Genomic DNA, 25,791 nt, shown 5'->3' on the forward strand with positions numbered 1-25,791 from the left:
CTCAGGTCCAGATAAGCACTGGGACCTGTAAAGCAACACAGGACAATGTGGTTGTGGACAGGCCCAACTGGTAAGAGGTAAGTGATGGCCCCCACCACTGACTAGGACACAGTGTAGTAGCATGGCCTGGCATCGTCCACTAGTAACTTCTATCCTAGAAAATCAGAGAAACCTATAGCTGATAGCTGGGGGGGTGTGGGTGTGGGTGTGGGTGTTTGTTTTTGCAAAGGGCCATTGGATATTTATAACATCATTCATGGGCCATACAAAATTATCAGTACAGGCAGATGGGTGAGGACAGCTGAAGAGAAGCATTAAGAGGCATGTCTGACCCATCAAGTACTGAATGATTGATTTCTCCAGCCTTTGACTGAATAGTCTAGCCTGTGGACTAGTTCTTACCCACCCCCTACCCTTGCTAGGCTGTACATTCAGAATGTGTTTCTTCTTTTGCCCAATGTTTAATATTTATAGCTATTTCCTACTTAAATGAACAGTCAGTGAATAAAATTTTACCACAAAAATTCCCATTAAATGGTTAACCTAAAATTAACTTGGGAGAACAAATGAAGCTAGAAAAACTCATTTTCAGCTCAAAAGCAAACAATTTGAAAAAATTCCTAGAAGTCACTGATAATTTTCTTAAAAACAAACACATCAGAATTAAGAATCCCTTAAGGATTATACAATCTAAGGTTGGCATTTAAACTTTAGAATGATTTTTCTTAACTGCTTAGGAAAAAGAAGCAGTTTCATGACCCAAGTTTCATAAAATTGCAACAATCATCATATTCAAATACTTACATGTAAAATATGTCTACTATATTCCATTACTTATGCATATTCCATTTAGAAAGAGAAAATACTTTTCACTTCAAAAACAATTTGAAAATTCCCACCTAAAGATGTGTATTATAGCTAATCTAAGACTTTGTCAATCTTCGAGGAAAACCCCTCTGGAAAGCTGAATAAGGACAACCCAGTTTTAGAAAGTCTGTTTATGAAAACAATCCTAGGTCATTTCTTTCCTGGGGTGCTTCTTCCTTATATAAAAACCTTTCAGGTTCTGACTAAGCAGTTGATTGCAAAACTACTGAGACCCAGAGAAGACTATTTAGATGAGTATTTATTGAGCCATAGGAATTTAGTGCCTACTTCTGTGAACACTAATTTCTATTGGATTTGGAAGAGCAAGGACTTGGCCCAGAAAATGTTCAGCATTTCATGCAGCAAATGACAAAGGTTAACTAGCCAAAGCCCCAGAAGGAAATCATGCCTGCTACTGGTTTACCTTCCTGCAGTTTTCTGGAAATGCTGCTATTAACAGTCTTTCAGTGGATATTCTTAATGGAGAAATGCAGGCAAATGTGTGGCAAAAGGCCACATCTGCTTTTTTGCATATATTTGAATTTCTGCTGCTAGAAGAACTATTCTTCCTTCTCTTATTTACCTTATGGTCTGACAACCAAAGTTTTGCAATTCCCACACAGAGAACAAGCTACCTGAATGACAAAAATCCAATCTTCTTCCTATTGAAGCTGGCACTATGAACTAGTAAGATGATCACAGCCACAATATAACAGCCACGAATTCCCAATCTTAAAGCAAAATCCAGCTGAAGAGTGTGAAGATACAGGAAGAATAGGCATGTAAACTGCTCTGGGCTCAGATCTCCGTAGAAGAGCTAGAATACATGATCATAATTTAAAAGATCACACACGAAAGCTTTAATACAGTGAGAGAGAGATGGAATTAGTTTTATTTTATCCTCTCCGAAACTTCCATTTACACCATGGCCTCATCTGTCAAAGAAGAGGAAGAAAAAGCCCTGCCTTACGCCATCAAATTCAAGTACTCATGTACTTGTTAGAGACAGCAGGCAATCTGTTTCTCCAGTTTTTTTGGCTCCAAGAGATTACACTTTCAGTACCAGTATAGTAAGGAACCACTGGTAAACTGCTGGAAATGTCTTCTGGAATAGTCAGTGTACCATTTCATAAAGTGCTTCTGGAGTTAAAATCTGTTGAGCTGACAAAAGTGTCCACACTTTTGCAACAATGGATAAAATAATCCCAATGAGTATTTTACTGAGTCCTTCTCAGCTGGGTCTCATTAATGGCACGTGGCTGCTTTAACCTCCAAGGCGCTGGCCCTCACCCCAGGCGAAGCCTCCTGGCCTATCTTCAGGTAGTGGATTGTAATTTGGATCATCATCTGGAGTATCAAAAATAGTCCTCCTAAAAGACAGGGCACAGATATCATTCAGTCAGTTTGCTTAGGTCTGAAAGTACTACAAGTCCACTTTATTCCCACAGGGTTTCCACTAATTGACAAAGCATTATGTCTGCCTGCCAATTAAAGTTATCATATGTTAAAAGTACCCACGAGATTATTATTTTTTTTTTTTTTGCCAGTCCTGGGCCTTGGACTCAGGGCCTGAGCACCGTCCCTGGCTTCTTCCCGCTCAAGGCTAGCACTCTGCCACTTGAGCCACAGCGCCGCTTCTGGCCGTTTTCTGTATATGTGGTGCTGGGGAATCAAACCTAGGGCCTCGTGTATCCGAGGCAGGCACTCTTGCCACTAGGCCATATCCCCAGCCCCGCGAGATTATTTAAGTTACTTTATCTCCTCAATAAATTTTCTCCACAAAAGCAATACACGGGCTAGACATGTGGCTGACATCTGTAATCCTAGGTACTCAGGAGCCTGAGATTTGAGGATTGTGGTTCAAAGTCAAATTGGGCAGGAAAGACTCTTTATCTCCTATTAACCATCAAATGCAGAAATGAAGCTGTAGAGTGGTGGTAGAGTCCTAGCTTTGAGCGAAAAAAGCTCAGGGACAGTGTCTAGTGCCTAAATTCAAGCCCAAGAACTGGTTCTACACCCCCCACTCCACCCCCACCCCCCAAAAAAGCAATACATGACTGGGATGAGTGGGTGCTGGTTGCTCATGTCTATAATCCTCGCTACTCAGGAGGCTCAGATCTGAGGATCTTGGTCTCAGGGCCAGATCCAGTAGGAAAGTCCTTGAAACTCCATCTCTAATTAGCCAACAAAATGTTGGCCTACAAGCATGGTTCAAGTGGCAGAGGGAGAGAGCATGAGCAAGAGAGCAAGGTCATAAGTTCAAGTCCCAGTAACAGCAGAGACACACGCAATTCATGTTAATTGTAGAGAATGGAAATACTGAAGAAAATATTCTAAATCCTTAGGTACTTATTGTAAATGGTTTATTTTTCAATAATAAGTAACTATAATAAGGTCCAAATGTCAGGTTAAATTCCTTTTGGTTTTTTAACATTTTTCATGATGTCTCCTTTTAAGGAAAATTATCACCCAATTGTTCATCACATACACACACACACACACACACACACACAGACATGTAAAATGGAAATTACTCTTAAAAAGGGAATGTGGCTTAGAGGTAGAGTGCTTGCCTCGCATGCTTGAAGCCCTGGGTTCGATTCCTCAGCACCACATAAAGAGAAAAAGCTGAAGTGGTGCTATGGCTCAAGTGGTAGAGTGCTAACCTTGAGCAAAAAGAAGCCAGGGATAGTGCTCAGGCCCTGAGGTCAAGCCCCAGGACTGGGAAAGAAGGAAAGAAAGAAAGAGAGGGAAAGAGAGAAAGAACGAAAGGAAGAAAGAAAGAAAGAAAGAAAGAAAGGAAGGAAGGAAGGAAGGAAGGAAGAAAGGAAGGAAGGAAGGAAGGAAGGACTGGCTGGGGGCACAGCATAGTGTTAGAACCTGTGCTTAGCCATGTAAAGACCTTGTTTCATTTCCTGGTGTGTGCAAACACATATGAATACACACACACACACACACACACACACACACAGAGGATATTCCAGCACATTGCTATTACATGCACAAACCTTGAGAACATTACACTATATGAAACAAGCCAGTCAAAATTGACTCTCCTGCTGGGTACTGGTAGTTTACACCTGTGATCCTACCTACTCTGGAGGCTGAGATCTGAGGAAGGAAGTTCAAAGCAAGCCCAGGAAGGAAAATCCATGTGCAAAACCAAACTAAACCCCAAACCAACACCTCAGGCACAGTCCCAGGACTGGCTAAACAAACAAGCAAATGAGTTCTCCTTATGTGAGTACTAGAGTACTCAAATTCATAGGGTCAGAAATAGAATGGAGGATGCTGGGACAGGAGAATAGGAAGGTTTTAGTGGGCACAGAGTTTAGGTTTGCAAGATAAAGAGAGTTCTATGGGGGGTAGCAATGGTAACACAATAAGATGAGTGCACTTAATACCAGAGCTGTACATTTAAAAAGGGCTGCCTAGTGCCAGTGGCTCATGTCTATAATACTAACTACTCTGGAAACCTTAAGATTATGGTTAGAACTAGCCCAGGGAGGAGAATACAAGACACTCTTATCTCCAATTAACCAGCAAAAACAAGAAGCAGGACTGTGGCTTGAACGATATAGCACTAGCCTTGAGTAAAAAAGTACAGGGACAATATTCACATTCTGAATTCAAGTTCCAGGACTGGCAGATAAAAGGGGTAGGGGGCAAAGAAGGGAAACTGTTAGATATTATAATTAAAGATTTTAAAAAGTATCAGAGGGGGCTGGGAATATGGTCTAGTGGTAAAGTGCTTGCCTTGTCTACATGAAGCCCTGGGTTCGATTCTTCAGCACCACATATACAGAAAAGGCCAGAAGTAGCGCTGTGGCTCAAGTTGGCAGAGTGCTAGCCTTGAGCAGAAGGCAGGGACAGTGCTCAGGCCCTGAGTTCAAGCCCCGGGACTGGCCAAAAAAAAAAAAAATCAGAGATGTTAAAAAAACAACAACAACAACTACTGCAGAGCATAGGAAGAGATAGTAAATATCCAAAAGACTTTTAAAATGTGATTATATATAGAGAGATATAGATATAGATTCAAAGTTGCAGTAAAAAACGAACCATTAAAACAGCTCATACATCTAACTGTATTTGCCTATAGCTGAGATGATTAGAAATGTAACAATAAAGCCAAGCAAAAGCCAAGAAGAAATAGCAAAAGGCTATATAGGTAATTTGAAAGGAAAATCTAAATAGTTAATGAATGTGAAAATGCTCTTTCCACAGTAATAACAGTCACTGCAAAGCTTCTTTGCTCCTATCTACCTTCTCTATTTTCTCCCTACTTTACTCTGATTTGCTAAAGAAATCCTTGCTAAACTTAAAAAAAATAATAATACAAAAAACCCAAACAAACCTGACATCACCTTCTACCTCACTAGGTAGAACAGAACAATGAAGTCCATGAGGGGAGAGGAGCCACAGCGATCCCAGAGCAGAATGGAGCGGGGAGAAGTGGGCTAATATAAGGAGTCAAAAGCTCAAATGCATGATACACACATATAGATGGACATTAGGCAGACAAGGGAGGGAAGGCCATCACCTTAAGAATGCATATTAACTTGGGGACTCTACAGACCAGTAAGAAGAAAGACAAACTACTGGAGGTAGATGAAACGATGAGAGTCTGGTTATAAAAGGGGGTAAACAAGCAAGATTATAAGAATCAGGATAGGGATGGTCTATACATACAACAGAATACTACCCAGTAATAAAAAGGAACAAGTAACTGATATGCCTACCAACACTGATCAATTTAAAAAACATGTTGAGTGAAAGATGACCCACAAAAAAGCAAAATGTGTTCTACGAGATTCCACTCACAAAGATGCAGAATATGCAAAATTAATCAAAGCTAGCCTGGGCAGAAAAGTCCTAGACCCTATCTCCAATTAACCAACAAAATAGTAAATCTGAAGGTCTGGCTGGAGCAGCAGAACATCAGCTGTGAGCAACAAAACTGAACAAGAGCTCCCCCTGAGTTCAAGTGGTCTAATTCAACTGGTATATAAAACAAAACAAAGCTGGAAATTGATGCCTCACACCTGCAGCCCTAGGTACTCAGGAGGCTGAGATCTAAGGATCGCAGTTTGAAACCATAGGACAGTTCAAGAGACTGTTATGTCCAATAAACTACTAAGAATAGCAGAAAGTGCTAATAGTGTTAGCTTTGAAGCAGCTCAGAGACCCGACCATCACAAAAGACAAAAACAAAAAATAAACTAATCTATGGAGGAATAAAGACAAAATAATGATTATTTCTTAAACACAGTGGCAAAGAATGCCAGGAGGGACATTAGGGAAGCTTTTGGTTGATGGTAACCTTCATTTTGATAGTTTAGTTTAAACTATGCATTAATGCACTTAGAATTTATGTATTTTATAGATAAATATTGAGCTATTGCTAATGATAAACTTGCCAAAGTATTCAGGAAAGCTAGATACAGGAAGAGACATACAATAAGCAAGAACCATAAAATATTAATTGTAGAACCTAAGTAGTAGGGAATTCATGTGCACTGCACAACTTTTTCTTTATTTTTATTACTCTGCTCTTTTTATTTACTTTATGTGGAAAATTCCACAATAAAATATTGGAGAAAAACACAGAATAAAAACGGCAATGAATTGTGTTGGGTTTTACAAGAACTGGTAATATATGTTTAAATATATAGATTCAAGCTGACCTAAAATCCTAGCTACGCAGACTGAGATTTGAGGATCGCAGTTAGCTACCAGCCCAGGTAGGAAAATCCACGAGACTCTCAACTCCAACTAAACATGTCACAGAACCAGAATACAAAAACAAACAAACAAAAAAACCCAACTCGGTGTGAGTATATATCCCATTACTCTGTTCACTAAGAAGATATAGGAACAACACTCCAACAGCAATTTCTCTACTAAAACAGAACTAAAGCTCCTTAAAGAAACTTGCTGACTCTAGGACTATGTCAAATAGAACCTGGGATATCTCATTGGATTGGAAAGTTATAAACTGCTTAAAAAATTATAATAGGGAGACTTAAAAGCCAAATCTAGGACAATAAAACCATCAAAATACATGAAAATTAGGGATTATAATCTATGAATAAAACATGAAACCATGAATTCATACAGGTATGGAGAAATGAACTGAAATGTGATGAGAATATATACTCTGAAAGTACCTTCCCACAAAATATTTCACTACAAATAAGAATTTCAAGTGAAAAAGCCTAGCAGACACCTAAATCAAGCAACCAAAGTGATTAGCCACCAATATGAAAAACATGAAAAGGCTTCGGTGAGAAGAATAATTGATTCAGAGAATTATTTCCCTGATATTCCTACTTCTAAAGACATGAGGGAACATTAGATAAGCCCAAACAGAGAGACATTTGCAAAATGAGTCTATAATCCTAAAAAGTCCATGTCATGAAAGCCAGGGAGAGGAGGAGCTCTTCTAAGGAAGAAGACTAAAGAGACATGAAAACCAAAGACAACACCTGAGTCTGAACTGGATTCTTTGCAATTTATAGCAAAATGATATATTTTTATTACATAAAGTTCTTTAAAATACTGTTAAGACAATGACTCAAACTGGAAGTGGGCTTGAGGGTTAGTGATTGCCTGATTTTGTCTGTGTGAAAGAATATCCCTGTTCATAAAAAATATGTGTTCATGCGTGCGCGCACACACACACACGCACAGACACAGATACACACACACACATACACATTAATGCTGGCACTCTACTGTTTACTTTCATATGGCTACTGTATTTTTTTTTCCAGTCCTGGGCCTTGAACTCAGGACCTGAGTATTGTCTCTGCACTCTTTTTGCTCAGGCTAGTGCTCTACCACTTTGAACCACAACACCGATTCTGGTTTTCTGGTGGCTAATTGGAGTTAAGAGTCTCATGGGGACTTTTCTGCCCAGGCTGAACCTTGATCCTCAGATCTCAGCCTCCTGAGTAGCTAGGATTATGAGTGAGCTACCAGCACCAGGCTACTTCTAGGAATTTATCCTTTAAAAACCATAATAGAGGACTGGGAATGTTGCTTAGTGGTAGAGTGCTCGCCTAGCATGCATGACCTCAGCACAACCTCAGCATGACCTCGATTCCACAGCACCACATATATAGAAAAAGCCGGAAGTGGCACTGTGGCTCAAGTGGTAGAATGCTAGCCTTGAGCAAAAAGAAGCCAGGGACAGTACTCAAGCTGAGTCCAAGCCCTAGGACTGGCAAAACAAAAAATCATAGATGTGTGCAGATTTAGCTACACACATTCTTCACTCAAATTATAGACAGGAAAAACAAAAACTAACACTATTTACAATTCTATCAAAAAGGGATTAGTAAAATTAAGGTAAATCTATATCACAGAGTAGTCATATAGCTATGAACAATTTGTAGGACATGTATAGTAGAAAATGTTATCATACTACAGTAAGTTAAAAACCTTATGAAATAACATTTTAGTAATGTAAAAGGTGCCAGGTGCCAGTGGCTTATGCCTGTAATGCTAGCTACTCAGGAGGCTGAGGGTTGAGAATCATGTTTCAAGGCTAACTTGGGCAGGAAACTCTTACCTCCATTAAACTACTCAGAAAAAGCTGAAAGTGGTGCAGTGGCTCAAGAGGTAGAACGCTAGCTTTAAGACACAGAGGCTCAGGGATAGCACCCAGGACACTGGAGTTCAAGCCCCAGGATTGGCCAAAAAAAAAAAAAAAAGTGAATGAGGGTAATCTTTGGTATGTCTAAGTAATGGGATTATGGATCTTTTTCTATTTCCCTTTCCTTATCTTTTTAATTAAACATTTTTTTTTGCCAGTCCTGGGCCTTGGACTCAGGGCCTGAGCACTGTCCCTGGCTTCCTTTTACTCAAGGCTAGCACTCTGCCACTTGAGCCACAGCGCCACCTCTGGCCGTTTTCTACATATGTGGTGCTGGGGAATCGAACCCAGGGCTTCATGTATAGGAGGCAAGCTCTCTTGCTACTAGGCTATATCCCCAGCCCTTAATTAAACATTTTTTTTAGATGCAGTCTTGGTATGTTTCTCGGGCTGGCATTAAATTCTCAAGCCTATTGCAGTCAAGATGCTGGTAATGTACTAGTCGACCACAAATATTGTATAACAACTTATTTTTCTCCCTTAATTGAGCCCTTATTTCATATAGTACTTTCTGGGAACACAAAATTCTGGAGCCCAAAGAGGTCTCAGAAATCAAAGCTCTAGCCAAGGAATTCAAGTCCAAACAAGCAGATGGGAGTTGCTTACAACCATACTGCTAATCACTGCAACAGCCACACCTGGTTTCCAGCCCAGAGCTATTTCTCTTTCTATTCCATTGCTTATCTCAACCACCAGCTTTGCAAGTCAGAAATTCCACTATCAGAAAGCTTCCTCTCATCCAATTGCCCATTTTGCTTTTTTTTTTTTTTTTGGCCAGTCCTGGGCCTTGGACTCAGGGCCTGAGCACCATCCCTGGCTTCTTCCCGCTCAAGGCTAGCACTCTGCCACCTGAGCCACAGCACCCCTTCTGGCCGTTTTCCATATATGTGGTGCTGGGGAATCGAACGGAGAGCTTCATGTGTAGGAGGCAAGCACTCTTGCCACTAGGCCATATTCCCAGCCCCCATTTTGCTATCTTACCTCTCTAAATTTGGACAACATCTTTCATAAAACCTATAGGCAACTCTCTAGAACAGGAAATTCTAGTAGTCATTTATGACAATTACCAAGTAACTACCACGATATCCTGAGCCTTAACTCTGACACTGTCTGCTTCTAGCCAATCCAAGCACTCCCCAGCTGCAGCTAGATTACTCAATCTGCAAATATTGACTGATCTGAACTATGTGTACCAAAAACTATGGGAGCTCCAAGAAAACCCAGATTATGGGTTCTGTCCTTGTTCACCTACAAAAAACACAAAACATGGGGTTAAACACTCACAAAATAGACGGTGTTTTCAGAATTCTTATTCCACCAGGCTGGTTGGGAAATACATCTTCCAAGAAAAAATATATGTGTCCAACTGCAATACCTAGAGTCAATCAGAAACAAAGGATGAGAGGATGAACATTTCACTGCATGTGAACCTCCTAACACATACATTGTTTTTTAGATGTTAAGGTAATCATTTAACATGTTTCATTTCATATATTCATATATGTACTCGCATATATTTAAATTTTAATTATTTTAACTAAATATTAAAATACTTACATTAAAACTAAAATTAGTCTTTGATATACAACTGCCAAATAATCTTATACTACTCACAAAGGCCAGACAGAATATAAAAATAATGAAAAGTAAATTTACAGATGAATTAGTAGAGGAAGTAGTGATAAGACTCTTACCCAAGAGGTCCACAATGATTGAATTCCCCAACAACAAGGAGAACCCCATGAGCACCCAGGGCAGAAAGGGGGCCTGGAAGTTGAGAAGGCCAAAAAAGTTCATGCGGACATACGGGTTCCTTCTGCTCCACACGTACACCAGCATTATTGTAAAGGCCTGACCTAAAAAAACTAAGCTCACAAATAAACCAAAAAGCTAGCACATAGCATTAAGGAAAATATCACATAAACATATAGTAAGGAAAGCTGAACAAGAGAACTAAATACTGTATTCTACCTAAAGTTTGGATGTTTGTTTTGGTTTTTTGCCAGTCCTGGGGCTTGACCTCAGGGCCTGAGCACTGTCCCTGGCTTCTTTCTGCTCAAGGCTAGCACTTTACCTCTTGAGCCACAGTGCCACTTCCGGCTTTTTTCTACATATGTGATGCTGAGGAATTGAACCCAGGGCGTCATGTATACAAGGCAAGCACTTTACCACTAGGCCATATTCCCATCCCCATACATTTTTGGAAAAGAAGAAAGACTGAGAATAGTTACCCAGAACAATTAGGCAAAATCAGGCTTGGGATTAATCATCTGGACTACAGCTACTTTAATGTTTGAATGGTAATCCTCAGATCTCAGCCAGAGTATCTGGGGTTACAGGCATGAGCCATGGCACTTGGCAAAAATTCACTTGGCTCTAAAAATAATACCATCAGTTTTGGGAGTGTTTTTGTGCGAGAACTGGGGCTTGAATTCAAGACCTGGTACTCTCAAGTTACTTTCTCACTCAAGGCTCACTCTACCACTAGAGCCTCACCTTCACTTTTGTCTTTTTTTGTTTTGTTTTTTGCTAGATAATTGAGAGATAAAGAATATATCAGACTTTTTTTATTAGGGGTTAGCTTTGAACTTTGAATTTCAAAGCACAATCCTCAAATTTCAGCCTCTATAGTAGCTAAGCTACAATTAAAAGCATGTGCCATAGGACCCAGTTTGTTAAGTTTTGATAGTGACTAAACACAAATCTGGCAACTTACTTTAAAAGTTAAAAGGCTAGAGATGTAGCTAGGTGGCAGATCACTCATCTAGCATATACCAGGTCCTGGGTTGTAACCCCAGCATAGCAAAAAAGAAAAGGTGAAGTATATACTGTTCAGGAATGACATAACCAAGATACTTCACTGTAACCCATCTGGGTTAAAGGTTTCTCTGCTTTGCTCACAGTAATTAAGCATCCTGTTCAACATCTAAGCTTGGTAAGTTAACGCAGAAATTGTGCTGTAAAATAGTTGCTAGTGCTCTGAAGCTGAAAATCTAGAGACTTTATTGGTTCAGAATTCCAGTGAAATGTGGGAGACAGATAAAAAGCTTTAGGAAGAGACAGGCTGTTCAAGAACATTTTCCTATGTTCCACTTGTTGAAGGATACAGTCATTAAGAATCCACCAAAAAGGAACATAAATACAAAGTCTGCCGTCCGACCTCGGAAAGAACCTTCTTCTAGCATACGACAGTAACGATATCTTAAGTTCCAAGTTAAGAAAATGTCAAGCACACAAACACGAAGTAAAGTTTTAAATGTGTCACTTAATTATATTTGGATTTATTATCTGTGAAACAGTCAAAACTCTTCTGTAAGAATGTTTAAATGGTAAAATTCTTTTTTTTTTTTTTTGGTGCTAGTAACCCTGGGGCTTGAACTCAGGGCCTGGGCTCTGTCCCTGAGCCTCTCTGTGCTCAAGGCTAGCGCTCTACCACTTGAGCCACAGTGCCACTTCCCGCTTTCTCTATTTACGTGGTACTGAGGAATCGAACCTAGATCTTCATGCATGCTGGGCAAGCACTCTATCACTAATCCATATTCTCAGTCCCAATATAAAGTTTGTAACAATTCAGAACATTACTAACTGATCCATTTTTCTATGTACCAAGAATCCAAAGTTGGAGCTACAATGGCATAAAAAAGTAAACAAGATTAACAGTTTCACTTACTGTGTTTCTTAAGTGAACCTAAGTTTTGATACTGAAACCACTTAATAAAGGATACAGAAAAATCATGTTAAATAAAAAATTGAATCCAACTGGCCCAAAAAATAAGAAATTGGTGATTAACCTCCATATCTATAGGGGGAAGAAATTAAGAGAATAATGGATTAAGTAAAACGTGTTACCAGAAAATATTTCCACATTGAGACAAAAGATATCCCACGACAATAATGCTTCAAATGGTTCAAAGGCCATGGGCAGGGTGATGTTCTGTTCTGAACCCAAAAGTAAGGCACATAATTTGACACTGGAACTCTGGGCTGCTTCTAGTTGAAGGACTGAAAGACTAAAATGTGAAGTTCATAGAAAATCTGATACTGTGACTATCCTTAAAAAACAATATTCCATATGTTTAGGCAAATTATGGTAAAAGTTTAAAGGAAAAACTAGGTTAGTTTGCAAAACAGAGAAAAGTGCTTTCCTATGGGGACTATGATAATCTAACAAAGACTTCACAGATACTGTCAAAAATTCCAGGGACTTCACATTCATAGTTGCCAAGAGATTTTTCTATATTACACAGAATATTCAGAAGAAAGGCTAGTTCTGTAGAAAATACTTAAGTTGAAGTCAGAACATACAATCAGTTCCCTATAAGAACTAACATTCTTAAGTCTAATCAGGATACATAAGGACATTAAGTTTCATATTGGAAACCCTGACATTCTCTTACCTACTCAACCCATTCATGCTCACCATAATTACCCCTTCCACAAGGCAGAGCCTTTAACATTTTCAAGTGCTTTGTCTAGTCTTCTATGTCATGTGATCTTTTCTAGTGTTTAGACCTAGCACAAACTGACCTCAAACTAGTAAACTTCTGCCTTAGCAACCCAGGGCTTGGGTCACATGATTTTAATAAAGCCACAAAACAAGGCAAATAGAAGACTCGCGTAACTTTAAAATAGCTTTCTGGAGGACATGCAGCTAGTAGGTGAACTCTGTGATATATCAAGATGCTAAATCCAAATTCAGATGCATTTAACCTCAGGCAAAGCCAATCCATGCAAGTCCACTGTGTGTGACCAGAGATCAGAGGACTTCTTCAAGGGATATTAAGTAGAAGAGAACTGGTAACTATTAAAATAGGAACAATTACATATAAATTGCATCCAAGTACAATCCTCATTCTAGTAAGAAGCATATAAATAATTGCAACAAGAATAAGAGATACAAATGACTATGAATCCAAGGCGACACAAAAGCTGCATCTTGAAAGGTAAGCTAGAATTCAGAGGGTATAAAGTGGATGCAACACATTTGAGACAAAGAAAGCAGCATGCATATGGGAAGAATTATTGGCTTCTCTTTCACTTGGTGTAGCAATTTAGAGACTTTCATCATTGACAAACAGTGTCTCACTATAATCTAATAACCAGCCATTTTATTTCAACTATTGATCATTTAGACTAGTGCTAGTATAATCTGCTGTCTGAAAGATGATGGATCAATTTAAAGGTATTGTCACAACTAAGTTTATAAACTCAATCATGATGGTTAGTCAAAAGGAAGGTCAAATTGTGAGCCCTCCCTGGGGAAGCTAGCTGGTCAGTCTTCTCTCAAGCCATAATAACCCTATTTGTTATTGTCTAATAGTGTTTGTTTTTCAGATAGTATCATGCTAAGTAGGGAAGGCTAGTCTCAAACTTTTTTTTTTTTGCCAGTCCTGGGGCTTGGACTCAGGGCCTGAGCACTGTCCCTGGCTTCTTTTTGCTCAAGGCTAGCACTCTGCCACTTGAGCCACAGCGCCACTTCTGGCCATTTTCTGTATATGTGGTGCTGGGGAATCGAACCCAGGGCCTCATGTATACCAGACAAGCACTCTTGCCACTAGGCCATACCCCCAGCCCCTAGTCTCAAACTTTTGAACCATCTGCATGTGCTGGGATTAAGGCCACACTGAACTAGTGATACTCAAATATAGGAACTGAACATACATTACTTTTGTCCAAAGAACTTTATAAGGGTTTTAAATCCCTACCCTCGGCAATTCTGATTTGAAATATGCTAATGAGCTTAAGAAATTCTTAAAGAGGGGCTGGGGATATGGCCTAGTGGCAAGAGTGCTTGCCTCGTATACATGAGACCCTGGGTTCAATTCCCCAGCACCACATATACAGAAAATGGCCAGAAGTGGCGCTGTGGCTCAAGTGGCAGAGTGCTAGCCTTGAGCAAAAAGAAGCCAGGGACAGTACTCAGGCCCTGAGTCCAAGCCCCAGGACTGGCCAAAAAAACAAAACAACAACAACAAGAAATTCTTAAAGAGTTCTGGGAATGATTCTGAAGCCCAAGCAGACTTCAGACTCACTGCTCTGTACCTCAATATAATCGAGGGTTCCCACTGGGTTTTTTAGGGGATAGTATATGGTAGAATTCGGCTCCAAGTAGTAAGAAAAGAAAATAATGGGAAAAAAAAATCATGCTTGCCATTGACTACTTACTTGAAAGTGTTTAAAAATTAATTCAGGATTGAAGTACAACTGAAAAGGTGTGATCAACTCCAACTGCTGAAATAGAAAAAGAATTGCTTTAAGCATATCAATTAAAAGACAAATCATCAGCATTTACAATACAGGATCAGTAGGTCTAGCAATTCCCAATTCTTGGTCATTTAAAACGAATTTCCTTGAAATCTTTTTTCTTAGGCCATAGAAAGCGGTTGATAAAGAATTCTCTAGAGGGGCTGAGAATATGGCTTGGTGGTAGAGTGCTTGCCTAGCATGCATGAAGCCCTGAGTTAGCCTTGAGCAAAAAGAAGCCAGGGGCAGTGCTCAGGCCCTGAGTTCAAGCCCCAGGATTGGCAAAAAAAAAAAAAAAGAAGAAAAGAAAAAGAAAAAGAAAAAAATAAACTTCTAGAATTGGTACCATTATTTGTATCTTTAATCTTCTAGTACAGCATAACAGCAATATAAAAGTTCTTATGCTGGGCTGGGAATGTGGCTTAGTGGTAGAATGCTTGCCTAGCATGCATGAAGCCCTGGGTTCGATTCCTCAGTACCACATAAACAGAAAAGGCCAGAAGTGGCACTGTGGCTCAAGTGACAGAGTGCTAGCCTTGAGCAAAAGCAGTTCAGGGACAGTGCCCGGGATCTGAGATCAAGGCCCAGGACTGGCAAAAAAAAAAAAAAAGTTCTTATGCTGCAATACTTGAAGGCGACAGTTCAGATATAGGACAAGAAAAAGGAGTTGCTACGAATCTACCCATCCCGAGGGTACCAACTTGAGGCCCTCGTGAAACAACGTAAATCACTTGTCACTTGAAATAAGCAAGATGGGAGACCTTGCCACCACTAGGGATGGGTGAGGCCAAAATTTCTTTTGCTCACAGATGCCGTTATTTTAGTGTTTCCTCTAGACAATTTCCAGACTTTGCTCCTGATTACCTCGGTTTCATCACTTTGCTCACCTTGCTCCCCACACTCGCCACTGTAGCACTTGGGTGTAGCCAGAGTTCCCGAACACGTTTCTTGGGTGGGCGGCTCCCGCAGCCCTGGCCCCCTATGTGTCTGGATTTCATCTCAGAAATTGATCTCCCCCGACCCCCTTCCTCAGAGCAGCACTAACTACTCAGGTCACCCGACTGGCATTCCCGGGGCTATCCCGAACCCTACAGGTAGCCCAGGCTGTCTCCACCCACCCCTGGGACCGGACCCTCTGGGCGTCTCCGAGGCCCAAACCCTAGTTTCCTGAAGACCCAGTCATATCCAGCCCGGAAAATAAGAACGCGGTACAACTGCTCACCACAGCGGCGGTGGTGAGAACGCAAGCGGTGGTGTACGCTCGGCTGACCGGTGGAATCTGCAGGTACTCCAGGCGGAGGCTCTGGTACGCCATCTTCCCACCGCCGCCTGCCTCCTCCCACCCCCCACTTCCCCTTCCGCCAGTATGCCCGGGCCAGGGGGCGGCCTGCTTCCCGCTGCCATCCAATCACCGCCGCCAAGCCTGCCAACCACCAATCGCGAGAGCCCGAGGGACGCGCGCTCGCCAATCACGAGTTGCGACTTCGCGGAGCCCCAGCTTTTCTTCCCCGCCCAACAACGTCAGGGAGAAGGGATAAAGTACCGGTTCCTTCCGCCAATCCCTGCCGGCCACAGCGAGCTTTCCCCCAGGGCCTCTCCGTCACCGACAGAGGTGGGCCCAGCCGCGTGGCCAGCCAATCAGGGGCGCGGCAGCAGCCCGCCTTTGCGTTTGTTCCCGGAGGCGCGCAAACCGCGGGGTTTGAGGGAGCCAGCGCCGCCACCAGCCTCCCACCTTTCACGGCGCGTAGTAGTTGGAGGGAGGCGGCGCGAGTTCGGTGTGGTGCCCTGTGGCGGTTTCATCACCACCCGAGCCGGTAAGTGCCGCAGGGACTGCGTTTTCTTTCAGGAGTGGCAAGACCTGACCTGGCCTCACAGCCGGTAGCAGCGGCCCTATTAGAGTGGTCTGGCGCGCTGGCCGGGGACGGACACCGGGGATCCCGGCATGCCGCAGGGCCGCAGGGGCCGATGGGAGCTCGACGCTACCGGAAGCAGCTCCTGTTCTTCGGGGTCCGAGCTCGATCCTCTGGGGTCGAGAGCTCCTGAGGCAACTAAGGATGTCTTGGGTGCCTGGGCCCCTCCTGCGTTGGGTCCTTCTCGCGGTAGTTCTTCTGTCGCAAAGGATCTGCTACGCAAGAAGGAGCACATCAAATTAGAAGGCGGGAGTGGGAGGGCTGGCAGGTGTTGGGTGTTGGCCCGTGGGTCGCCCACCTGAGGTAAGAAAACGTACCTCAGGTCAGCGCTCATGCCTGAAATCCCAACTACTCAGGAGGCGGAGAGCTGAGGTTTACGGTTCACGGTTCAAAGCCAGCCCAGGATGGGAAGTCTGTGAAACTCCAAGTAACTAGAAAGCTGGAGCCAGATCTGTGGCTCAAGTGATGGAGCACAAAAAGCCAAGGGACAGCACCTAGTCCCTGAGTTCCAGCCCCAGGAACATCCCCTCCACACAGACACACCAAAGAAAGAAAATCAGCTCGGTTTGGTTGGACTATACCAGCCTGATAATGGCAAGAGAGCTTAAGAACATAAGATAATATTCGGTAGGTTATAAAAAGGGACTGAAGAATTATGGAACAGTGCCCGGAGCCAGTGGCGCATACCTGTAACCCTAGCCAAAAAGCTCAGGGACAGCGCCCAGTCCTTGATTTCAAGCCCCAAAAGCATCACCAAGTAAAAGACAGGAAGAAGGGAAAAAATTATGGAACAAGAGAATGGCTGTCCAGTTTATATGTAAAAGGTCTGCTAATATGTGAAGAAACCAGGTAAACCGCTGGGAAGTGGTTTTTAAAATAAAGGATAAAATTGGAAGCAATGGGGCCTTGACCCCATCTAGTCTGGGAGGTTGTAATGAAGACTTTGAATCTAAGGTTGTAGGTCAGCCTGGGCAAATTACAGGAGACCCTGACTTAAAAGGAAGAAAGAAATAAAAGGGGATGAATGAGTAACATACAACAAAACATTGACAGTGTCTCATCAGGAAGAAAGGCAAGTGTGGCTAACCAAGACCAGGGACAGCATGCATCAGGATACCAGGCAGAAGAATTCAGAAAGGAGAGAGAGGATAGGAAAAGGGGGCACCAGAGGATCTAGAGCTCACTGCCAGCTTCTGAATCCCAAGATCCCATTAACAAGCCATTTTATTTGTTCAGTACAGCATTTAGTTGAGTACAGCAGAGGTGACTGCAGGTACATTCACAGACTAGGGTATCAATCTGTTTATGAAGTTGCAACCATTAACATGAGATATAGTTTGTATACAAGTGTTAATTGACTTCCTTAGGAAGTGGAGAAAAGCAATAAGCACTCCAACATTAATATACTTTCATTTTATCCTCAGGATTTCTGGTTTTTGGTGCCCAAGCAGCTTACATTTAGGGTAGAAATTTGAACCTCTGTCTTGCCTAGACTGTTTGATCCCATACTTCTGTCTTGCCTAGAGTGATCTTTCCAGGGCCCAGCTCTCTGCCTTCTGAGTGCTGTTGAGATGGCCCTCCAACCTCTTAACCCTTTCCAGGTCTCACAGCTCCACTCCAGAGTTCCCTGCAGGCAAGACTGGGTTTGGGGAGGGAATTTGAAGTTTTGTTTAAGATGAACTTTTCCATTTAGGTGCCAGGTTATCACCACAATGCAGGATTAGTGGAAATTTTGAAGCAAGAAGTCTAGAGAAATGTAGGGGACACATTTTTTGGTACATCACTAAAGTCATTTTGTCTTCTGGGAGTTTATAATGAACCACCAACCTATCTGAATAATGGAAATATCCTAGCATTCTAGAATAGTAAAGTCATTCATTTTAAATATTAGGCAGGGAGGGCTGGGAATATGGCCTAGTGGCAAGAGTGCTTGCCTCGTACACATGAAGCCCTGGGTTCGATTCTCCAGCACCACATATATAGAAAATGGCCAGAAGCGGCACTGTGGCTCAAGTGGCAGAGTGCTGCTAACCTTGAGCAAAAAGAAGCCAGGGACAGTGTTCAGGCACTGAGTCCAAGGCCCAGGACTGGCCAAAAAATAAGAATAATATTAGGCAGGGAAAGGTCTAGGTGTCCAGCCAGTGTGTGAGGCTAGATAATTTTATTTTAAATATTTCTTGTGCTAGTACTGGGGCTTGAACTCAGAGCCTGAGCATTGTTCCTTAGCTTTTCACTCCTGGCTAGTGCTCTACCACTTGAACCACATCTCTACTTTGGCTTTTTGGTGGCTCATTGGAGATGAGTCTGGTGGGGTTTCCTGCCTGTGCTGGCTTTGGACCTCAGTCCTAAGGTCTTAACCTCTTGAGTAGTTTGGATTACAGGCATGAGCCGCTAGCACCAGGGTACTACCACCTGGCATTGGGGATTTTAAAAAGTAACAGTTTAATCATTAGTTCATCACTTAACTACATTAAGTGAGTCCCTGGAGTTGAAACCACCCCAGGAGAAGACAACAAACAAAAACAGTTTTACACCTACCAAATTGGCAACAGTTTGTAGGTTGTTGGTAGTATCAAGTGTAGGCAAAGATATAAGAAACAAATTTTTACCTACTGCAAGTGAAAATGAACGTTTTAAGAACATTATGCCAATACTAGTGAAATTGTTTGAACTGTATAGACCAGAAGTTACTTGTCTGTGAGAATAATTGGTGAGTCCTTAAGACACATAGAAAAATGTTCTTTAGGAGTTTTCTGTTAGCAACTACTGGAAGCAAGGCTGAGAACGCACGTAGCTCAGTTGTAGAGCACTTACTTCTGGTGCATGATGCTCTGGTTTCCATTTCCAGTTAGTGAAAGCAAACAAGATGTTTGTCACGAGAATGAAGTCATTAAGTGTAGTGTATGCATGTGATAATGAAAAACTCCAGTCAGAGCCAATCATGTAAACTTGAGTAAAATAACATGAAGTGATCACAAACCTAAAAACATTGGCAAGCAGGAGGGGAGGTATGTCTCAAGTGGGAGAAGCCCAGCCCTGAGCAAAAAACAAAGCAAGTGCTCCATGCCCTGAATTTAAGCCCAATAGTGGTGCACACACATACACACATGAATGTTAACATACACATTAAAACCTCTTGCAGCTGGGTATCCAGTGGTTACCTGTGAACCAGTGGTTCACACCTATAATCCTAAACTGAGTTATGAGGATTGCAGTTCAGAGCCAACCCAAACAGGAATATTCATGAGATTCCTTAACTCCAGTAACCCCAAAAAGCCAGAAGTGGAGCTGTGGCTCAGGTGATAGAGTACTAGCCTTGATCACAAAAGCTCAGGGACAGTCTGTGTTCAAGCCCCAGGATAGGCACACAAACAAGCCTATTATATTTTGAAATATATGTGTAATGTGTGTACACACACACACACAACATTGACCTAAAAATAAATCGAAAAGCAGATATTAAAAATACTAGCTTAAGGGAGCATACTAGCTTAAGGGAACTGGGCACAGAGGAGCATCATGCCTATTTTCCCAGTTACTTGGGAGGATTGAGGATTGTAGATCATCAGTGAATGATGTGACAAAAACAACTTCCACCCTATTTGTATACCCACACTTAAAAACCATTATTTTAAACCATTACATAAAATTTCAGGATGGTGGCATCCTATTTTCCCATAAAATTTGACCATATTATTTGCTGCACATTCTTCCATGAAGTCCATCCTAAATTTGCCTGGGAGTTGAAGTTGGGAGTTTGTATTAGCTTAAACGGCAATCTGAAGGAGTAATTAATAAAACTTACTTCTGGAAATAACTAGCATATGGGTACAGCTAATATGAAGATGTCTACGGTAAGTTCCCACAGTGACCAGGAGATGAAGTGATGCTTTCCTAGATGTTTACGTTTGAATGGAATAACTCCCAGGCCTTTGGGGAAAAATGTCTTGACTATAAATCAGACAAAAGTGTTGCTGGTCTTCAAATTTCAGTTATTTTTTCACCCAGATGGCTAGGTTGAATGACGAGGGAATTGAGAACATTTATAATGGTGTATCTATAAAGTGATAAAAGTGGTGCTGTGGCTCAAGTGGCAGAGTGCTAGCCTTGAGCAAAAAAGGATGCTCAGCAAAAAGAAGCTCAGGGACACTGCACAGGCCCTGAGTTCAACCCTCTGCAGTGACAAAAAAAGAAATAAAATACACTGGGACATGATAAATGATAGAAGACTCTAGGCATTCATACACAGTGAGACCAAAGGAGTGTACTCGAGGCTGGGGATATGGCCTAGTGGCAAGAGTGCTTGCCTCGTATACATGAGGCCCTGGGTTCGATTCCCCAGCACCACATATACAGAAAATGGCCAGAAGTGGCGCTGTGGCTCAAGTGGCAGAGTGCTAGCCTTGAGCAAAAGGAAGCCAGCCTTGAGCAAAAGGAAGCCAGGGACAGTGCCCTGGCCAAAAAAAAACCAAAAACACAAACAAAGGAGTATACTCTTAGGAGAGGAACACAAAGGCACAATGCCTCTGTGCTTCTGATCATATAAAATAATATTTATTGAAATGAATTCCAGGAAATGGAAACAAGAGGTGTTTTTTGTTTTTTTTTCTCTTAAGGGAGGAACACTAAGGCACAGTGCGTATGTGCCTCTGATCATGTAAAATATTTATGGACATGAACTCCAGGAAGGGCTTTTTCTTTGTTGTTATTTTTTCCTTTTCTTTTTGTTTGTTATTTCCTTTTCTTGTTTATTTGTCTTTGGAAGGGTCAGGTGGGGCACAGAAATGGAGGGACAAAGGAACAAATGTAGCAGTGGTATTCACTAGAAACTATGTTTGTTTGTTTTATTTTGTGTTGCCAGTCCTGGGCCTTGAACTCAGGGCCTGAGCAATGTCCCTGGCATCTTTTTGCTCAAGGCTAGCACTCTGCCACTTGAGCCACAGCGCCACTTTTGGCTGTTTTCTATATATGTGGTGCTGGGGAATTGAACCCAGGGCTTCATGTATACGAGGCAAGCACTCTTGCCACTAGGCCATATTCCCAGCCCACTATGTTGAAAATGAACTATACAATTTGTGGGTGGGAATGGGAGGGAAAAAAACTGGAAGAGAGCTAAGAAAGGGGTGACATTGTCCAAAAAGAAATATACTAATTACGTGACTTCTGTAACTGTAACCTCTCTGTACATCACCTTTATAATAAAAAAAATACAATACAAAATAGTAAAGAAAAAAAAAAAGGATGCTCAGGGACAGTGCGCAGGCCCTGAGTTCAAACCCCAGGACCGGCAAAAAATAAAAAATAAAGAAATGGGAGAGACTATGAGCAAGAGAGGATCAGTAAATGAAGGGACAGTATATGTGAATGACAGTTGGAAAAATTGTGAAGGAGATTGTATCAAGAGCTACATGAAGTTGGTCATTAAAGCCCAAAAAACTGAGAGTCTGTAGGCTCTGACTGTCATCTGTAAGTTTCAAAGTTCACAAGATTGAACTATGTGCCTAAGTTTGATGCATGCGAAATGAGGGATAAAAAACCTATAGAGGAGTGTGAGCCAACTATATTATATATGTGGATGGAAAGCCCTATGTATGATATAATATGCCAATTAAAAATTGAAAATAAGCTAGGTGCTGGTGGCTCACACCTGCTACTCAGAAGGCTGAGATCTGATGATCAAGGTTCAGAACAACACAGGACAGGAAAAGCCCATGAGAATCATATCTTTTTTTATCCACAAAAAGCCGGAAGTAGAGTTTTGGCTCAAGTGGTAGAGCATTAGCCTTATGCAAAAGAGCTCAAGGACAGTGCCCAGACTCCAATACCAACAGGGAAAAAAATTGAAAATAAATAAATGAAAAGTGAGGAAAAATGGACAGTGAAAAGATGGAGAAGGATATAGGTTAAGTCCCCAGAGAGGCAAAGGTTTATAGCTTTCAGTGACAATTAAGCCTGGAAGAAGCATCTTATTTTTCTTGCAGTTTGTGATATGATTTGTTTCTTTGCTGTTACTGTTGATAATGATTAGTATCATTAATTTTTGAGACAGGATCTCCCTAGGGGCTCACTTGGCCTCAAACTGGCAATCTTCCTTCCTCTGCCTCCTATGTGTTGAGATTATAGTAGTGTACTACCTTGCCTAGAACCTCTTGATTTTTCCCCCCAGTACTGAGACTTGAAGTTTGCATCCTCACCCTTGCTAGACAGGTCCCTTATGGTTGAGCCATGCCTCCAGCCCAGAGTTTTTGCTTTTAATTTTTTAGATAGGTAGGGTCTTACTTCCTGCCTGGTTAGGTGCCCAGGATCCACCCATGCTGGGCTTCCTTGTAGCTCAAATGAGAGGCATGTACCAACTCCAGCTCTTCCTGGAAGACGAATCTCAAGAACTTTTTTTCTTCCCAGGCTGGCCTCAAACTCTGATCCAACAATCTTAGCCTCCCAAGTTGTGAGAATTACCGGCATGAGCCACCTGTGTCTGGCTGATTTTTATTTGTTTGCTTGCTTGCTTGTCAGTTCTGGGATTTGAACTCAGGGCCTGGGCCCTGTCCCTGAGCTGCTTTTGCTCAAGGCTAGCACTCTACCACTTGAGCCACAGTGCCACTTCCGGCTTTTTCTGTTTATGTGGTACTGAGGAATTGAACCCAGGGCTTCATGCATGCTAGGCAAGCACTCTACCACTAAGCCACATTCCCAACCCTGATGGTTTTTTTTTTTAATTCACATTAATTTCTTTTCTTTCTACCATTGCAGATTTTTTTGCAACTAAGAATAGCAAACCAAAATGTCTGTGGATCCAATGACCTATGAGGCCCAATTCTTCGGCTTCACACCACAGACTTGCCTGTTGAGGATCTACATTGCGTTTCAAGACTACCTATTTGAAGTGATGCAGGCTGTTGAACAGGTTATTCTGAAGAAGCTGGAAGGCATCCCAGACTGTGAGCTGAGCTCAGTCCAAATTCGTAAATGCACAGAGAAGTTTCTTTGCTTCATGAAAGGACGTTTTGATAACCTTTTCAGCAAAATGGAACACCTGTTTTTGCAGTGGATTTTGCATATTCCTCCAAACATCTTGCTTCCTGAAGATAAATGTCAGGAGACAAATCCTTACAGTGAGGAAGAGTTTCAGCTTCTCCAAAAAGAAATTGAAGAGTTACAAGACAAGTATAAGACTGAATTATGTACGAAGCAGGCCCTTCTTACTGAATTAGAAGAGCAAAAAATTGTCCAGGCCAAACTCAAACAGACTTTGTCTTTGTTTGATGAGCTTGAAAATGTTAGCAGAGATCATGGGACTAGTGATTTTAGGGAGAGTTTGGTATCCCTGGTCCAAAACTCCAGAAAACTCAAGAGCATTAGAGACAATGTGGAAAAGGAAAACAAAAAACTGAAAACATCTTAATTCCTCAATGATAAGATTAGATTTGTTTGCTTTTTATTATTTGTTGCACATCTCTTTTGATCCATTCCACTGCAACATCTGTGTATGGCTTGGAACCAGTCTCAGAGGAATTTGTTCATGTGAGGCCTCTAATAGGTGGGATGGGATTCTTGATTTCCATACTAGCTTATCTGGAGACATGATGAAAGTTGAAACAACCAAAGTTTTTGTAAAGGTGTGTCTTATTTCCAGTTATATATGATATTGGTCCTGTGGGTTATTCTTTTATGAGAAGAGATGAGAAAAGGGTTAAAGCCAGTGGCTCTGTATTAACCACACATTGCTCTATGGACCTGCCAACACAGAAAGCTTGTTGGCTATAACTTTCCTTACATGAGGAAGTTGGTAATTTTTTGGAAGAAGGAGATGGCAAAAAAAAAAAAAAAAAAAAAGACAACTTTGATAGAGAAGTTTGCTTTGTTTCCAGAATACTTCCCATGGACAAGGCTTTGACTACATTGGAATCTAGCAGAAGACCTGGGACAATAAAGAAATAGCCTACTGGAAGAGGAAAAGCCGCCTCTGGCATACTCTAGTTATGAAATGTATATGTACTAACTCAGGTTGATGCCAATAATTTTTAATGCTTTAGTTAGTTAGAATCTGCCTTGTACCTAATGTTTACTTAATCGCATTCATAAGCATCAAAATGTTTAGTACCATCAGGTCACCCAAGGAAGAGGAGGAATGGCAGTGAGGTCTCTTAAGTTATCACTTGCCCTCTGCCATCTGAAAGAACAGGGTTTAAGAGTTTTTTTCTGTGTGTGTATAAGGAGTTAAGAGTATTAATATTAACAAGTAAGAGTATTAATATTAGTGATTAAATATTACTGGTTTTAGATAGCCTGTTTGTTTGTTTTCTTTTTTGCCAGTCCTGGGGCTTGAACTCAAGGCCTGAGCATTTTCCCTGGCTTTTTGCTCAAGGCTAGCACTCTACTACTTGAGCCATAGTGCCACTTCCAGCTTTTTTTCTATGTATGTGGTACTGAGGAATCAAATCCAGGGCTTCATGCATACGAGTTGAGTGCTTTACCACTAGGCCATATTCACAGTCCAGATAGCCTGTTTATTGTCAAGGAATCCCCTTTGTAATTCCATACACACACACACACACACACACACACACACACACACACACACACACAGGTTTGTTTTTGTTATTATTGTTTTTGTCAGTCCTGGGGCTTGAACTCAGGACCTGAGCACTGTCCCTAGCTTCTTTTTTGCTCAAGGATAGCACTCTACCATTTGAGCCACAGTGCCACTTCCAGCTTTTTCTATACATATGTGGTGCTGAGGAATTGAACCAGGGCTTCATGTATGTGAGGCAAGCACTCTACCACTAGGCCATGTTCCCAGCCCCACACATGCTTTTAAAACTTGAGTTTTCTATTGTCTATCATGGGATGTTTCTTTCCTCAATATGACTTTTTTTTTTTTTTTGCCAGTTCTGGGGCTGAGCACTGTCCCTGTCTTCCTTTTGCTCAAGGCTAGCACTCTACCACTTGAGCCACAGCGCCACTTCTTGCTTTTTCTGTGTATGTGGTGCTAAGGAATCAAACCCAGGGCTTCATGCATGCTAGGCAAGCACTCTACTGCTAAGCCACATTCCCAGCCCCACTCGTGACTTTTTACTCAAATGAAAACTTTCTTGTCTGTAGCTTATTTCAAAT

The 25,791-nt window shown here is 41.7% G+C and overlaps 2 protein-coding genes across 7 annotated transcripts; one reads left to right on the plus strand and one right to left on the minus strand.

The window, feature by feature from the left end:
* Positions 1 to 1,731: 1,731 nt before the first annotated feature.
* Derl2 (derlin 2) lies at positions 1,732 to 16,416 on the minus strand. Of its 5 annotated transcripts, XM_048365063.1 has the most exons (8): positions 15,990 to 16,264; positions 14,690 to 14,755; positions 12,250 to 12,323; positions 11,632 to 11,725; positions 10,219 to 10,414; positions 9,809 to 9,899; positions 9,506 to 9,552; positions 1,732 to 2,237 (listed from the first exon to the last, which is right to left on the minus strand). In XM_048365063.1, exons 1-7 carry the CDS (start codon positions 16,080 to 16,082, stop codon positions 9,510 to 9,512), a joined length of 657 nt encoding a protein of 218 aa, XP_048221020.1. In that variant the 5' UTR covers positions 16,083 to 16,264; the 3' UTR covers positions 1,732 to 2,237; positions 9,506 to 9,509. The 5 variants fall into 5 exon arrangements, with proteins under 5 accessions (XP_048221020.1, XP_048221021.1, XP_048221019.1 ...); XM_048365064.1 differs by lacking the exons at positions 9,506 to 9,552; positions 15,990 to 16,264 and adding an exon at positions 16,311 to 16,416; XM_048365062.1 differs by lacking the exon at positions 9,506 to 9,552 and having other exon boundaries at positions 14,690 to 14,752; positions 15,990 to 16,261.
* Positions 16,417 to 16,524: 108 nt separating this feature from the next.
* Mis12 (MIS12 kinetochore complex component) lies at positions 16,525 to 24,480 on the plus strand. Of its 2 annotated transcripts, none has more exons than XM_048365066.1 (2): positions 16,525 to 16,581; positions 23,428 to 24,480. In XM_048365066.1, exon 2 carries the CDS (start codon positions 23,459 to 23,461, stop codon positions 24,077 to 24,079), a length of 621 nt encoding a protein of 206 aa, XP_048221023.1. In that variant the 5' UTR covers positions 16,525 to 16,581; positions 23,428 to 23,458; the 3' UTR covers positions 24,080 to 24,480. The 2 variants fall into 2 exon arrangements, with proteins under 2 accessions (XP_048221023.1, XP_048221024.1); XM_048365067.1 differs by lacking the exon at positions 16,525 to 16,581 and adding an exon at positions 16,969 to 16,980.
* Positions 24,481 to 25,791: the final 1,311 nt, after the last annotated feature.

Source organism: Perognathus longimembris, chromosome 17 (genome assembly GCF_023159225.1).
Source record: "Perognathus longimembris pacificus isolate PPM17 chromosome 17, ASM2315922v1, whole genome shotgun sequence".
In the NCBI taxonomy this organism is placed as follows: Eukaryota; Metazoa; Chordata; class Mammalia; order Rodentia; family Heteromyidae; genus Perognathus; species Perognathus longimembris.

What these genes read in the sequence shown, in the direction of transcription:
- Derl2 (XM_048365061.1), bottom strand. Translation starts at nt 16,082, where the DNA reads ATGGCGTACCAGAGCCTCCGCCTGGAGTACCTGCAGATTCCACCGGTC. An exon ending in TTGGTGGATTCTTAATGACT is followed by an intron (nt 10,415 to 11,631) that starts GTATCCTTCAAC and finishes GCTATGTGCTAG; the next exon opens with CTTTTTGGTTTATTTGTGAG. An exon ending in CTGAAAACACCGTCTATTTT is followed by an intron (nt 2,238 to 9,808) that starts GTGAGTGTTTAA and finishes CCTGTCTTTTAG; the next exon opens with GAGGACTATTTTTGATACTC.
- Mis12 (XM_048365066.1), top strand. Translation starts at nt 23,459, where the DNA reads ATGTCTGTGGATCCAATGACCTATGAGGCCCAATTCTTCGGCTTCACA.